Consider the following 15,353-nt stretch of genomic DNA (forward strand, 5'->3'; position numbering starts at 1 on the left):
TAGGCTTTGTACTGGAAGACTACTTTGTGGCATCAGACAGTTTATTCCTGAGACTTGTACCTAGTACAAGATCCTGTTATCTCTAGGCTCAATTATTGTGGCTTATTTCTTACAGGATTACTTAGAACATATCTTGTCGCTTTCAGGGCTGTGCTGCATGTGGCAGCCTGGTTCATCTCTGAACGCAAAATATTTCACCATATAACTCCTGTTCCTCTACCACCTGGCTGGCTTTCACTGAAACGAGAGCTCAGTTCAGCTTTGTGGGAAATAAATTATGTTTTCCCCACAAAGTTTTACATTAGTGGACTCCCAGCTAAGTGGCAGAAGAGCTTCCATTTTTTGGTGTCCAACAATTCTATTGTAGCTAAAATTCTCTCCTTGAGCTGCTAGTTGTCAAGAAAGACAGAAATATGTTACAGTATTTCTCTGGTCGCACAACTTCCTCCAGCTCTGCACGTCATTTTCTGCTTAGCTGTGTTTACAAAGAACTAATAGCTCTTCTAATTTTAAAGCACTGGCTTAATTCATACAGCCTCTGTCTCTCACCTATATTTAAGCCTGGCTCTTCTACTCCTGATACCTTTATCTTGCCATTCCCTGCCTAGACCTTTCACATAGTCTTATCCTATCCCCTTGCAGTCTGTCTACTCAACTTCTGCCCTATCAGCTGGTACCAGTTGTAACTAAAATATATTGGCACAGCCCAATCTGCCCATCTTCTTAAGTTAGCACTGTACTGATTTCTCTCTTGTACAAGCTTTGACTCGTCGAAGAGTATGACATCAAGAAGGTTGACACTCCACTGATTGATATCCTTCACACATGTACCATATTATGTTTATGTACAATTTATATCTGCTCTACTTTATTATTGTTCTTTGCAAAGGGCCGTAACACCCCTGGGCAATGTTCATGCTATCTAAAACCTTTAAAAAAATTGCAAGAAATTGGGTTATTAGTTGAGAGAGGTGAGAGACCTACTCAAGTAACAAATACAATATTTGTCAGGGTGAATCAGGAGAAAGTCACTAATTAAACCTGCACTTAACACTCTGGTAGTTTTGCACAAAACCAGTCAGGTTTAACTTAGATGCAATTTGTAAAGTATTTATAAAGTACTCAAACAATAATAAAGTAAAAAAACAATACAAGAAAAATTCCAAACCAATTTAAATAATAGAATAAGTTTCGGTAAATAAGATAACACCAAAATGACAAAAATCCAATATGTAGAACCAGAGTTATGGTCTTTTAAATGTTCAGGTCAAAATAGCTCCAAGAACCACAAAGCACCAATCACAGTTATCTGGTTGTACTAGACCAGGCCAAAGTTAAAAGTTCAGGCTGAACATATTGGAGCATGGGTTGGATACAGGGGCCAGGTTCGTCCTGGTGGAAAGTTTACCTTCTCACAGAGTCCAGCTCCACTGGAGGAGCCTCCACCCGGGCTTTGCATTGGCAGGGCCATGAGGAGATTGTGTCGGAGTGAAAAGCAGGTCACTGCTGGAGGGTCACATTGGCAGGAGAGGCGGGTGGTTATTGCTGATGTGAAGAGATGGTTGCCATCACAGGTTCACATTGGTGGGAGATACATGCTGTTGTTTTTGATGGAAAGAGCCCAGAATCTCTGAATTTTTACTTGCAGTACAGTGCTTGTAGTTTGCAGGATGAAGGCATACTCTCTGACACCAGCCGAGGGTTCACAACCTGGGGAGGTATTGCTTGGGGTCAGGACTCATGCGCACCAGAGGCAAGTAGCAGGGTCCAGGCAGATCCATTTGGTGCTAGGCAGCTGGGCAGCTGCAGAAAAGTCATCTGAAAGCTTGTTGTGCCCCTCTAGCTCAAACTGGAAGCCAGCCAATGAACCCTTTGAGTTACATCTGGGATCCTGGGTTCAAAGCAAGCAGGTCCAATCTTTCGTCTTCAGACAGCATGTCAGTCCTTCCTCTGAATCTTCACAGGTCCAGGAATGTTCTGATGAGGGGTTCTGAGGGTGCCACTTTTATACCCATTGTCAGCCTGTGTATGGAGGATGCCACCTTTGTCTAACATTCCCCTTTCCTGGGTTTGGCTTGAATCTGTCTTGGGGGCAAAGGGCAGACAGACTTAGGTTTAAGCTGCATTTGTCAGTGACAGGGCAAAAAGTTTCAGAAGTCAGGAAGAGGATGGACACAGCCTTCAGACTACCATTTAAATTTCAGGAAGAGTTGAGTACAACCTCCCAGGCCACCCTGTGCAAGAGAGAAACACCCTTCCCAACACACAAGGCCCTTTTGTTCCCTGTCTAGAAGGAATACACCTCACACCTCAGGAGAGTCATTAACAGTCATGTGACCCGGGACACTGGCAGAAAGGCACATTTAGTTTAGGCAAAAAAATGGCAACTTTCTAATAGTGACAGTTTCAGAATAGTAATTTAAAATCCAACTTTGCCATTAGAGAGGATTTTAACTCACAATGCAAGTGAAAGGAAGAAGTATTTCTCTATCTGCTCCCAAACTGAAGTTATCACATATTACGTGTAATAAGATATTCCCATGTTAGTCTACAGTTAATGTATCCTTGCTACAGTGAAAAAGGACTTTTGGAACTTTCCACTGCTAGGACATGTAAAACATAAGTATACTTGTCTTACATTTTAAATTCTATCAAACCTGTTCTATGAATTTTTGAGGCATACCCTAGGGATGGCTTATAGGTATTAAAAAGAAAGGTTTTGACCTGGCATAAGGTTTACTTTGCAAGGCGTAAGGACATTTTAAAACTGCACTACAGACTGCAGTAGCAGGCCTGGGACATGTTTTACAGTATTAGTTTAGTAGGTGGCACAATGAATTCGAAAGCCAGCTTGTGGCATTTAATTTACAAGCATTGGGTACCTGTTGTATCACATGCTGGTGACTTATCCATGGTCATCAACAAATAAGAGCACCTTGAAATAATTTAGTTCACACTGAACAATACTCTCTCTTGTATATTATTTAAAATACAGTAACATTCCATCTGCAACAACAACGATGACCTTGTATTGAAGACACAAGACAAGACAACTGACTTGCGGCTTGGGTTACTAATAAAAATGTGTTCCTCAGCTATAAAAAAAAGTGGAGGTCAGTGACACTTGCAGCAGGACCAGTTTGGTAGGTTCTATTTATTGAAGAGCTGATCTTAGCCTCCGTGGTGCTGCTTTTCCAGACGGAATGCAACACAGGTGGGGCCCTACTGATATTGCCACATAAAAGTATGGGACCTGACCACCACCACTGCATTACCTGTGTGCTATTGGTGCTTGTAGTGAGTCAGGAAAACAGTTTTGGCCTTCTGACATGTGTTCTCATTGCCTATACTCATCTACCAACCACAACCAATCGGTTGCTAGCATGGCTTGCCATGGTCTATTTCACAGAGCAGGCTATGATCAAAGAGGTGCACAGCACATGAGAAAATCGGAAAAGTTGCCCCGCCTCAATCTTCACAGCCTCCACCCATCACAGTAGTATGGATAGATGAGCGCAAAAATTAAAGCTAGAGCTAACTGGGGCCAAACCTTTGACTCAAGCTCTTTGTTTGGTTTTAGGGATCTACATACCCAAATAAAAGCAGGCCTAGGAATAGGGCCTTGTAAATATCTCTATTCTCCCTAATTCAATTTGTAAAACAAAGAAACTAGTCTTTGATTGCTTCTGTTCCAGTTCAGGGAAGGCTTGGCTTGGCAGCTCAGGCTGGACTGTTCCAGCTGGAACATGGTCAAGACTATTTTGCATATGGTTAGGTCCAAACTGAGATAGCATGGTATGCAAAATAACCACAGACTAGGATGTGGCCCTGAGTAATTAAAAGTGACTGAGATTACTTCCAGCATTTTATCAATCACTTTTTTGTGTACTTTAGTGCGGTGCCCTAAGTGGGACAGATATGCCCAGACGTGGGTCCTGTGCACACTGTGCCACTGGAACTAAGCTACACCCGATTGATGAGCCCTAATAACAGCAAAACCGGTCTTCCGTTGCTTGTGTTCCTGTTCAGGGAGTACTAGCCTGACAGTTTGAGCTGGTCTGTTCCCATTCGAGCAGGGTCAAGAATGTTTTGCACATGGCTGGGTGCAAACTCAGGGAACATGGTGTGCAAAATAATGATGGACCTCATTAATTGTCAATGGCAGAGATTAATTCAAGCATTTCATTCATCACTTTTTTGTGTACTTCAGTGAAAAGAGCACTGTCATTCTGAATTCATTTGTATCAACACTGAAAGAAAGACATGCTTAGAAAAACTGAAATTCCTCGAAACAAAGTTAAATTACGAAGAATATTACATAGTGAAAACCCCATTGATGTGAAATACGAAACCAATAGTTTACATTTATGTTATCGTAAATGTACTAACTTCTATGATTTAAGTGATACTTCTTCATATCGCTTTGTCATAATTTTGCTCTTAGAACCGAAACAGACCTTGTCTCTTGCTCTATGTGTCCTCTAATTGAGAATAGTCTGTTACACTCCTCTGCTATCCAGTACTTAATCATTTGTCACCTGCCATCTAGTTGTCAGCTCACTCGCAGTAAAGGTTAGCTACCAGTCTAAAAAGTGAGCATTTTGCCAACTCACAGCCATTCATTTGTCACATGAAACAATGCAGAATGACATATTATGCGTCTGCAAACAATCAAATTAGTAACTGTTCTTTTGGAGGACTGATTGATAAAAATATTAAAAAGTGAGAAATTTAGCCCAAGAAAATTAAATTGTGTTTCTATCCTATACAGGGGTAAGCGAAAAATCACTAGAATGTGATGCCTCCAGTGTTGAAGTCCACAACTGCAGCACATAACGACAGAAATTCAATCTCTAAACAATTCTTTTTTTTGTTAAGGTAAATCAGCTTTATTAAAATCTAAATACATATGGGTCTCCTAATAACAATACAAGATATCTGTCATAATGATAATGATATAATTTTGAAAGGAATTGTAAAAGCTGTTTAACATTTTAAAATATAAAATGGGGGAAAACAATAAAAAACGGAACAAGACGATTTTAAATAAGAAAGATACAGTGGGTATTAAAAAGCTAAAAACAGTGGTAGTCAATAAAGCATAATGTTGAACTAAATTTAAATTCAAACAAGATCAGAGAAAATAAACAATTCATGATGGCTTAAAATTCTCAGATAATGTACAATTTGTAGAATTGCCAGCAACAGTATTAAGATAATCAGTCAAAGGTAACCAATACAGATCTCTATTTATGGAGGGGCAGCATGAAGAGGTCAATGCAATATCTAGTCTATGGTAATGGCAAACATTAGACCACCAAGCTTTATAGGAAATGTTGGATGAATTTTTCCAATTAAGAGTAATTTGCTGAAAGGCTTTAGCTATCATGAGATCCAACAGTTTTAAATTATCATCATCTGAAACTGTGTCAGCAGAGAGGCTACCTAGAAAAAGCACTGAGGGAGATAATTGAGAACACAAATGAAAAATGGAGGTAAGCTGACGCCAAACTTTTCTCCAAAAAGAGACAGTGGGAGGACATTTAAAAAGGATATGCATAAGATCTCCCTTTGGGCTATCACAGGACCAACATTTTGAAGTTGAGGATACAGAAAATGTTACTATAGTTGAGGGGGTAAAATAAATTCTGTGGTAAAGAAAGAAAAGTGATTGTGTGGTAGAAGCTGATCTAGATATTTTATAAGATTGATGCCATGTCTTATTCCAGAAGGAAACTGTCCAGGTACATCCCAAATCCAATTCCCATTGAGATCCAATTTTAGATTTATTTCGTGTCAAAACAGGAGAATTAAAAAGTTTATAAATATTTGATGCCTTAGGAGAAGAGGTAAGAAAGGAGGACAGAGAAAAGGGTAATTCCAAAGAAGAGAGAGGGGAAGGCGAGGAAAAAAGTACATCTAGAATAATATTAATAAGAAGAAGATATGTAGGCATAAATGAATTGGGACAATGAAATAGAAGTTGGTATTGTGAAAAAGAAAGTGGAGTATCATTGAAAAATAAATCTTTGGCCCACGCTATATTTCTTTGTCTCAAGGATTTCCAAAATATAGTTTTTTTATTGATAGTGATGAGACGATTATGCCAAATAGGAGAGTTCAGAAAAGAGGAATAAGTTATGGTTGGAGGTAAATAATGAGAACGCAGAAGAGCACAAATATGTTTAAGAAGCGGGGAGGAGATAAGCGAAATATTATGAGAAAAGGATACCACATCACGAGGAGAAAAAGGTAGAAGAAAAGAACATTCAATATCCAACCATAAGGGAGTAAACACAGAGTATGACAAGGAAATCCATCTAGGAGCTTGACGCAAACAAAAGGATTTGTGATATAGTCTGAAATCAGGAAAATTGGCTCCCCCTCCTTTTTAGAATGACTGAGGGAGATTCTAGATTTCTTATTGTTCCAGAGGAATTTAGACAATATGGAGTCCAGTTGTTTAAATAAAGTAACAGGTAGAGGAATCGGAATCATGGAGAGGATATAAAAAATATTAGGAGAAATCATCATTTTGATAGAGTCAAGGCAACCGCACAAAGATAAAAATAAGGATTCCATAACAAAAGGGATCTATCAACCTTCTCTAAAGCATCAAAGATATTTATTTCTATGGAATTTTTAATGGATGAGTGAACTAAATACCTAAATATTTAATCTTGGAAGAATTCCAGTGAAAGCCAGTAATATGGAACGATGATCTAAAACAAAATTTTGTTAGAGGAAGGATTTCAATTTTATCCAAATTTATCTTATAACCTGAAATCAAAGAATAATGTTCAATCTCTCGAAGTAGAGATGGAATTGAGAGTTCAGGGTTTGAGATATATAAAAGTTTATCATCTGCATAAGTCGTTAATTTTAAATGTTTCTCACCATATTGGAAACCCTCAATTTTAATGTTATTTCTAATACAGGATAGAAAGGGCTCTAGAGCTAGAATAAATAGGAGAGGAGAGGGGACACCCTTGACGAACACCACGACGTAATACAAAGTATCTGGACAATTTCCCATTCACCAATATCGATGCCATTGGGGATTGATAAAGCAAAGAGATAAATGAAATGAAATGAGGCCCTAAACCATGCCAGGCTAAAGCTTTTAATAGAAAAGACCAGTCTAACCGATCAAACGCTTTCTCAGCATCTATAGAAATTGCTGCTAACAAGTACGAAAGAGCGGGAGCTTTGCTGAGTACATTGAAGAATGTTCTAGAGTTGTCAAAAGCAAGTCTACCTTTGACAAAACCCAGGTGTTCCTTATTTATCAGCGCAGGTAAAAGGGTATCAAGACGTAAGGCTAATAATTTAGCACAGATTTTATAATCTGTATTGAGGAGAGAAATTGGTCTATAATTTTTACATAAAGTATGATCCTTACCCTAATTTGGAATTAAACAAATCGAAGCTTCTTGAAATGTTCCCCCTGTACAACCAGAACCCGTGAACAATTGAAAAACCTGTAAACGTTTTGAAAGTAAAATGTCAGAAAAATGTAGAAAAAATTCCACTGTAAATCCATCCGGACCAGGAGTTTTCGCTTTTTTTAGAGATTGAAGTGCTTTAAAAATTTCTGACGAAGAAATATCTACTTCAAGTGAAGAAACATCAACTCGAGTCTTATTAGGATTTGGAATGCTCTTTAAATATTCTTCAGTCTGTAAAGAGGTCAGGACTGATTCAGGAGTATAAAGTTTCTGGTAATAATTAACAAATTCAATTAAGATATCATCATCTTTAAAAAGGGACTCACCAGTATCTGTAACTATAGACTTCACTGTGTGGCGTTGCTTTTGTACTTTTAAATAATTAGCCAGAAGTTTCCCCGATCTATTATAATAGCGGGCGCTACTACGTAGAAAAAAAGAGGAGGCATTATCCATTGAGATTTTGGTAAATTGCAATTTTGCTTGAAAAAGTTCTTGTAAATTAAAATTAGAAGAGGAAGAATAATATTGATGTTCTAACCGTTTAATTTTGAGAAGTAGAGCTTGATGGTGTGCATTAAAAGTTTTCTTTTTATTAGATACAAAATGTATTATATGAACAAGAGCTGCAGCCTTAAATGAATCCCATAACAATTGCGGGGAAACATGAGAGTCATCATTAAATCGGAAAAATGTCTCTGCAAATGTAACAAAGGAAGTGGAAAATTTAAAATCAAGCAACAAAGAATTATTAAATTGGATTTGGGGTGCACCGGGAGCAAATCAAAATGACTGGAACATGATCAGAGATTACCATAGACTCAATGGAGGAATCAATAAGATTTTGGGATAGTGATTTTGAAACAAAAATATGGTCAAGTCTAGATAAGGAGCCATGTGATGAGAATAAAATGAAAAATCCCTACTGCCAGGATTACAGGTTCTCCAAGAATCAATTAAATTACATTGAGACTGTTTATGCATTTTATGAGGAGAAAAACTGTTTATGCATTTTATGAGGAGAAAATTTAATTACAGATTTCCTATCTATAAAAGGATCAATAATTTGATTGCAATCTAAGAAGAAATAATTAATTATTGTAATGCAAACATTGCTTAGTAACATTAGGCCAGAAAAGATAATCTGAGTGATTAGGGCCATAAATATTACCGTCATTATAAACCCATTAATACTTAGTTTCACAAAGAACCACCTACCATCAGAATCCGAGTCTTGTGAAATAACATTAACTGATAACTTTTTATGGCAGAGCACAATTACACCATTTTTCTTTGTAGATGAAGGAGAAGTAAAAACATTTCCTACCCAACCTCTTTTAAGTTTCAGAGCTTCAGAATCCATCAAATGGGTCTCTTGTAAAAGAACCAAGTCTGGATTATATTCAGCTAAATCGGATAAAATTCTCTGCCTTTTTATTGGGTTAATAAATCCTTTGACATTCCAGGAAATAACAGAATTTTTACGTCACAGAACCATATATATACACGAAAGCTCTTGTACCATAAATAACTGACAATACATATAGGGGAAAGGAAAACAAGAAAAACAAAGAGGGAAAAGAGGAAAGGGGAAACAGCAAGAAAAAAGACAGAAAATATTCAAGAAAACAAGAAGAGACAGTACATGTCAAATAAAGACGACTGCAAAAACATACCTGAGATGAATGAACAATAGGAGAGGGGTGGTAACAACACAGACTGAAGATGGCACAGCAAGGAAATGGAACGCATCAACGGACAAATGTTACGAGCAAAAATAATGATTATAGAACACCAGGAACCTGTGGAAAGAAAACAATACATTTACAAAAAGGACCTATAGTCACATCAAGATAATATAATGTATAGACTGCATATGAAGGACCATCAACTATATCGTAATAGAAATGGACAAGGGTATAATAAATAAATTAAGAAACATATATAATCAATGTGTAGAAGGACCAGCTGTTTCCATAGAGTTTGTAGAGTGTAGTCTTAGAAAATCGCGAAGAGCTGCAGGGGAAGTATATGAAGTGGTCTTGTTTTGATATGTCACTTTGAACAAACACAGATGGAACAATCCAAAACGAGCTCCCAAGTCACAAACCTGTGGACGAAGATCTAAAAATGCTTTCCTCCTGTCTGCTGTAGCTTTGGGCACATCCTGTGAGATGAAGATTTTACTTCCCTGCCAAGAGAGTTGTTTTTTGGCTTTTGCAGAATTAAGCACTCTAAAAAGATCAGTAAATTCAAGAAAGAAAATAATCATGCATCTTGGTTTAGATATGGAGGAATGTGGAGGACGATGGCCAATGCGAAGTGCCCTTTGGATGTTCAAAAATGTAGAAGATGGTAGGTCTACTAACTTTGGAAAGAATGAAGTAAAAAATGAAACTGGATCACTCCCTTCAAGACCCTCCGGTAATCCATAAAGGTGAAGATTATTGCGCCTATTTCTGTTTTCCAAATCTTCCGCAAGTGTCTTAAATTTTGCCACTTCCTTCTCCAAGTTAGCAATTTTATTTGTTTTATCTTGCACATCACTGACTCTTTGCTCTAAAACAGAAACTCTCACTTTCATTTGAGACCACTTAGTATCAAGATTTTACGCCCAAGAATTAGTTTCTTCAATAAAAGGACGTAGTGCACGTATTTCGTCAAGCACAAGTTCAAGAGAGATCGGTGAGGGAGATTTTACTGGTGAAGGTGGGTCTTGTTTGACCCTCTTATGAGTAGTTGTAGAGATATTCTGGGAGACTTTAGGCAAAGAAGAAGATGAGGAAGACATCTTTGACTTGGCAGAAGAAGACACTGCAGCAGAATTATCCAATTGTAAAAACTGCGAAAGTTTATCAATTGAGGAGAGCTGATGTGAAAGAGATTTTTTTTCTTCTTTAGTTTGCACATAAAAATAAAGATCCTTCAATAAGGAGACGAGTGATCCAGGAACTCCAAATATATATTGGTGGGATAGTAAAAATAAATTACATGGCTTGTGCAGAAAACTGCACACTAAAAACATCAAAGGATCAAAAACAAAGCAAATAAGAACATTGTAGTGGTGAGTAATAGTTTTCAAAATGGCCGCATTTTCTGAGGAAAAATGTAGAAACCTTTTTAAAAGTAAAAAAAAATAAGCTAGGTGGCATTTAAAACATGAAAAATGCTCACCAACAGATTCAGCTAGCAGTTATATGTCAGGGGCCATGAAAAGTAAAGGAAAAACGGCTCCTGTGTCAGAAACGCATCTGACGATGCAAGGAGCTCCGTTAATTAGCGGCCATCTTAGCTGGAGGCTCACGCGTGTCTCCTAAACCAATTCTTTTTTTTTTAAACAGTAGGGGAAAGGACTAGGAGATTTGTTCCTCTAAATTTTAAATATGACAAAATTTGCTGGCAAGCCACAACAGGTAAGCATAAGAGCAGACTGTCTGCAAGGACAGACAACGGATCTGATTACACCTTGGGCGGATGGGCTACTCTGTCACAAAAATGACAAGATCCATTACATCCTACGGAATTCGTAAAAAGGCAGGCGGGATATCCGTCACTTTTGTGATGGAGTAGCCCATCCACCAAGTTCGCAATCAGGCCCATCCTCTTAGATAGTGTTCCTAACTTAATTCAGGAATTACATGCTAATTTGGAACGCACTGTAGGCCTACTAATGTGTATTTGCACCGTGCAGACTGGTACTTCATTGTTTACCTGTGAATTGCTTTCTGTTTCTCTGAACATCTGTGTTTTGTTGTAGGCAGGGTCACTGTTCATATAAAATTAAGCTAATATTTAATTAATGAAATTGACTAAGGCATGCTAATGTTAGTAAGCCTTTTGTTTTACATCACAGTTAAAGCAATTCATTATGATAGAAACAAGAAATTTGTGTAGGTACTGACAAAGAGAATTAGATTTGATAGTTACAGGACAGAAACGCACCAAATAAAATAAAGTATTTTTGGTATAGTAACTAGAAGTTCAGCTGTGTAATCTTGTGCGAATTTGCAGTTCTGTCCCAGAGCCCCCTGTATATTTCTGTAAAACTATGAGAACATAAAACTATAAGGACATAAATCAGTGCCCCAAGTTGCGTGATTTCTTGCAGACAAGATGAGAGTAGCCAGGGTGCAGTGCCACACAAGGTCTTTATCAACAGTCATAGTGGTGGGGCACCAGCGAGGACAAGAGGAATGTAGTTTGGGCACAATGCCTTGGTTGACACGCAATGATACCTCTAATTACACTAGTCTGTACACCTAATCACCTAATTCATAGCATAACATAATAAAAACATGTTTGTCATACAGTCTTTAAGCGCTATAAATAACAGGTGTTACCATCACCTAATGTAATGGCATTGATTTTTCTGTCCTTGGATGGAAGACTTGGCCTGGCTGCTATTCAGAGTCATTACTGGTAGGACACTATCAGATGGCAGTGGTGAGCGTTTAACTCATCAAACAATTATGTACATGCTTGAAGAGCTTGACAGACCCTTCTTTCTCGACTACGTTTGTGTTGAAGGTCACTGTTGACTGTTATGTATGAAGAAGTGCTTTAACCCACTTAAGTGAGTGTTTGTCTCTTTACAGCTCAGCTCTGGTCATGTAGTAAGCTACGCTGTGGTGAGAGAAGACGGTCTGACGTACGCTGCTCTTGTTCAGATGATTGCCTGGAACAGAAGGACTGCTGCACAAACTTCAAGAGTGTTTGCAAAGGTACAGTAAGAAACGGCTGTTGGCACACACAATGTCACATAATTTGACGCTGCATGCTTCATTGTTATTTACACCAACTGAGAAAAGTTTTTTAAATCTCCAAGCCTCTGGTATACCGAATCGGCTTCATAAATTAATTCAAATTTAACAGGCACATTCCAGTTGATCAGCAAAACCCCTGCAGGCCTCAACTGAAAATGATGATGCTTCTTTGTTCAAAGCAGTCCTACTGGTTGAACCCAGTCATCCTGGAATAGAATAGTTTTTATTTTAAATTAAGAGACTGATTGGTTGTGCATAGTTATAGTGTGCTATCGCAGGTGGGTGGAGTCAATCTGCTTCGCCAGGAACATTATCAAACGATGTCAAGAGTAGCTGGGCGGTGATAATACTAGTAGAGTATTGCTTTGTCCGGGTGTCGTTTTCTTTAACGTGATGTGCCTTGAGCACTTTCCAAAACAGGAGCACAGTTGGGCACGACCTAATAGATAAATATATGTGATTCCAGATCCTGGCTGTACAAATGGAGAAGTCTGTTGCCTTGTCCTTTCATTTTTTACTATTTCGTCTTCAGTCTGAAAGTGTCCTGCCCGTGGATATGCCGAGAGGTGGTAAGCTTGTCAGTCACGGGTTCTAGTTGTGATGGATTTGTAGATGATGCAACTGGTTTTGAATGTAGTGTAGAGTGGCAGAGTGCTGATGGAGTCCCATTAGGGTTGGGGTGATGTGGTCATATTTCTTCTGGCCCTTCATGAGTTCAATGTGGTGGTGAGTAGGATACCCATAAGGGGGCCTAGTGTTGTGAGTGGGAAGCACAAGAGGAGGGTGTTGCAATCATCCAGATGCAAGAGCATGAGTGCTTGAAATACATTACAGCTCTGAAGTAATTTTCCATGGAATGGTTCCTCTTTCTTCACAAGAGAAAGCTGGTAACAGACCATCCATTCCTTGTAGGTGGGGTAGGTGGCCATTGTGAATCCAAGAGACTTGGCTTTGGGAGAAAATAGCACCTGAAATCTATCGAGGTTCAGATTGTTGAGCCTAGTTTGGACCATTTGTTGCTTGTTGACCTGGGAAAATAACAGAAGTTATGTTTTGGTGGGTTGAGCTTCAGTGAGTTAAAAGACATTCAGGCTTGGAAGAAGGATAGACTGTATTTGAAGCATTGGATAGCTGCACCGAAGAGATTTTCAAGTACAGATGTCTGTTATTGTGTTGGTGAATTTTGAAGCTATTATCAATGAGTGCCAGTGGGCTTGAAGTAGAGATTTAAGATGACAAGGAACACAGCTAAATCCTGGGTGGCTATAAAGGTGAAAGAGATCTTTTGGGATCTGGAGGTGGCCATGTGAACAAACTATAGAAGGAGATCCAGTGAATGACATTGCCTGTGAATTCGTCAGCCTATGGTCGACGGAGGGATGATCAACGGTGTAGAGGGTGGCTCAGAGGTCAAGCTATATTAGGAGGGGGGTCATTTATAGGTCAGACATTAGCTAAGACCTTTTGACTTTACTAACATTATGGGGGTTATTACAACTTTGGAGGAGGTGTTAATCCGTCCCAAAAGTGACGGTAAAGTGACGGATATACCACCAGCCGTATTACGAGTCCATTATATCCTATGGAACTCGTAATACAGCTGGTGGTATATCCATCACTTTTGGGACGGATTAACACCTCCTCCAAAGTTGTAATAACCCCCTATATGTATAATATATTTATAGGGGTTTGAGGTAGCCCTCTTCATATATTTTCTGTTATTGTATCATTCACATGGAACACTGTGTCAGCCCATTGCAGCCACTGGTTAACTCTGTTGTGAGTGAAAGTGTTCTACCTTTTAACAAGAAGCACATCTACATACAAATATGTTGTCTTAGCGGCCAGGGATTACTACAGAACTGTGTTCTTTTTGAGACCAGAAAAATTGTTTAACATTTAGCCATTTTATGAGACTGACAAGAGTCCCACAGTGTTCATCACAATAATGTTTTGAAATCCATGACAAAGTATATCAAACGTTGACAAAGCCAAAAATGCTGAAACCCAACAGCAGATATATGGGCTCTGATAAAGTTTGTTATCTTTGAACAGGATGATGTAGACTATGATAACTAAGCTAGGTGTCGCTGTGTGTTGCAGCATGACCTATAGCGAGTCAACATGCAGGAGATGGGTGACATTAATGCAATTTGAATTGTACGTAGACTACTTTTTAATGATCTTTCCGATGGAGGGTAGAGGATTTATGGGCCAGTAGTTTGTGAGGTCATCAGGATATAGTGTGGGCTTCTTCATGAGTCAGAGGATCAGGCCCGTCCTAATAGTTTCTGGGAAGATGTCTTCAGTAAGGGATGGTGAGTAGGGGTGAGAAAGCTTTCATAGAGGCTGCTTTAATAAAGGATGAGGGTAAGACATCATTTTTATAGGAGATGGTTTTCAGAGAGTTGAGGATATCGGCAAGGTCTGAAAGAGACAAATGTTTGAAAAATTACCATTCTGGGATGCAGAGAGAGGGGGTGTCAGAGAAGAAAGAAGCTTGTTGTGACTGAATCCCCTGTACTTTTATTTTTACTAAAGAAGCAGTTAATTGCATTGTACATGTCTGTGGATTGTGGAATAGGAGGTCTGGCAGGGGGTTGATGCAATGCTTAATTGTCTTGAAAATAATTATTCTTCTGGTGGCAGCTTCATTGATAGAGCCGGCAAAATACTTTGCTTTGCCTTCATATTGTGCAGAGGGACGTCAGTCCTTTAAGGTTGTGAGGAATTCTGTTTTTCTTCTAAAATTTTCTGTCATGTCAATGGGTGGAATGTTTGTTGTTAACAAGGTCTTTGCAACACTAGGGTGCTGCATAGTTCAACTTGGACTTGCATTGAAGCACAGGTGTTAACATGGATTTTCAGAAATGGGTTGAGGTTTTTTAGAAAGGTGTTGATGTTGGATATGAAGGCGGCAGTGTGAGAGAGCAGTCTGAGCTTTAGGTTTTTAATGGCGAAGCTATGAAGGATCTGTAGGTTTTTTTGTTCTCTTTGGGTTGACCTCCCTGTGCTAGTTGGATGCCTAGCAGAGTGATGGACCTGGAAAGGTGGCCTGTCCATCCAGTCCACATGGATGGGAGGTTTACATTCAATGTCTGGTGATGATGAGATGATTAGGTAGAGATTTTGGCCTTTCTAG

General features: G+C 38.8%; 1 protein-coding gene across 2 annotated transcripts in view; it reads left to right on the top strand.

Moving 5' to 3' along the window:
* ENPP3 (ectonucleotide pyrophosphatase/phosphodiesterase 3) overlaps positions 1-15,353 on the top strand; it is a 709,815-nt gene that overhangs the window by 149,706 nt on the left and 544,756 nt on the right. For both annotated transcript variants that reach the window (XM_069235161.1, XM_069235162.1), the window contains exon 5: positions 12,044-12,169. In XM_069235161.1, the coding sequence (XP_069091262.1) occupies positions 12,044-12,169 (126 nt within the window). The remainder of the gene's footprint in view (positions 1-12,043; positions 12,170-15,353) is intronic.

The sequence above is a fragment of the Pleurodeles waltl genome, chromosome 5 (assembly GCF_031143425.1).
Source record: "Pleurodeles waltl isolate 20211129_DDA chromosome 5, aPleWal1.hap1.20221129, whole genome shotgun sequence".
NCBI classification, from domain to species: Eukaryota; Metazoa; Chordata; class Amphibia; order Caudata; family Salamandridae; genus Pleurodeles; species Pleurodeles waltl.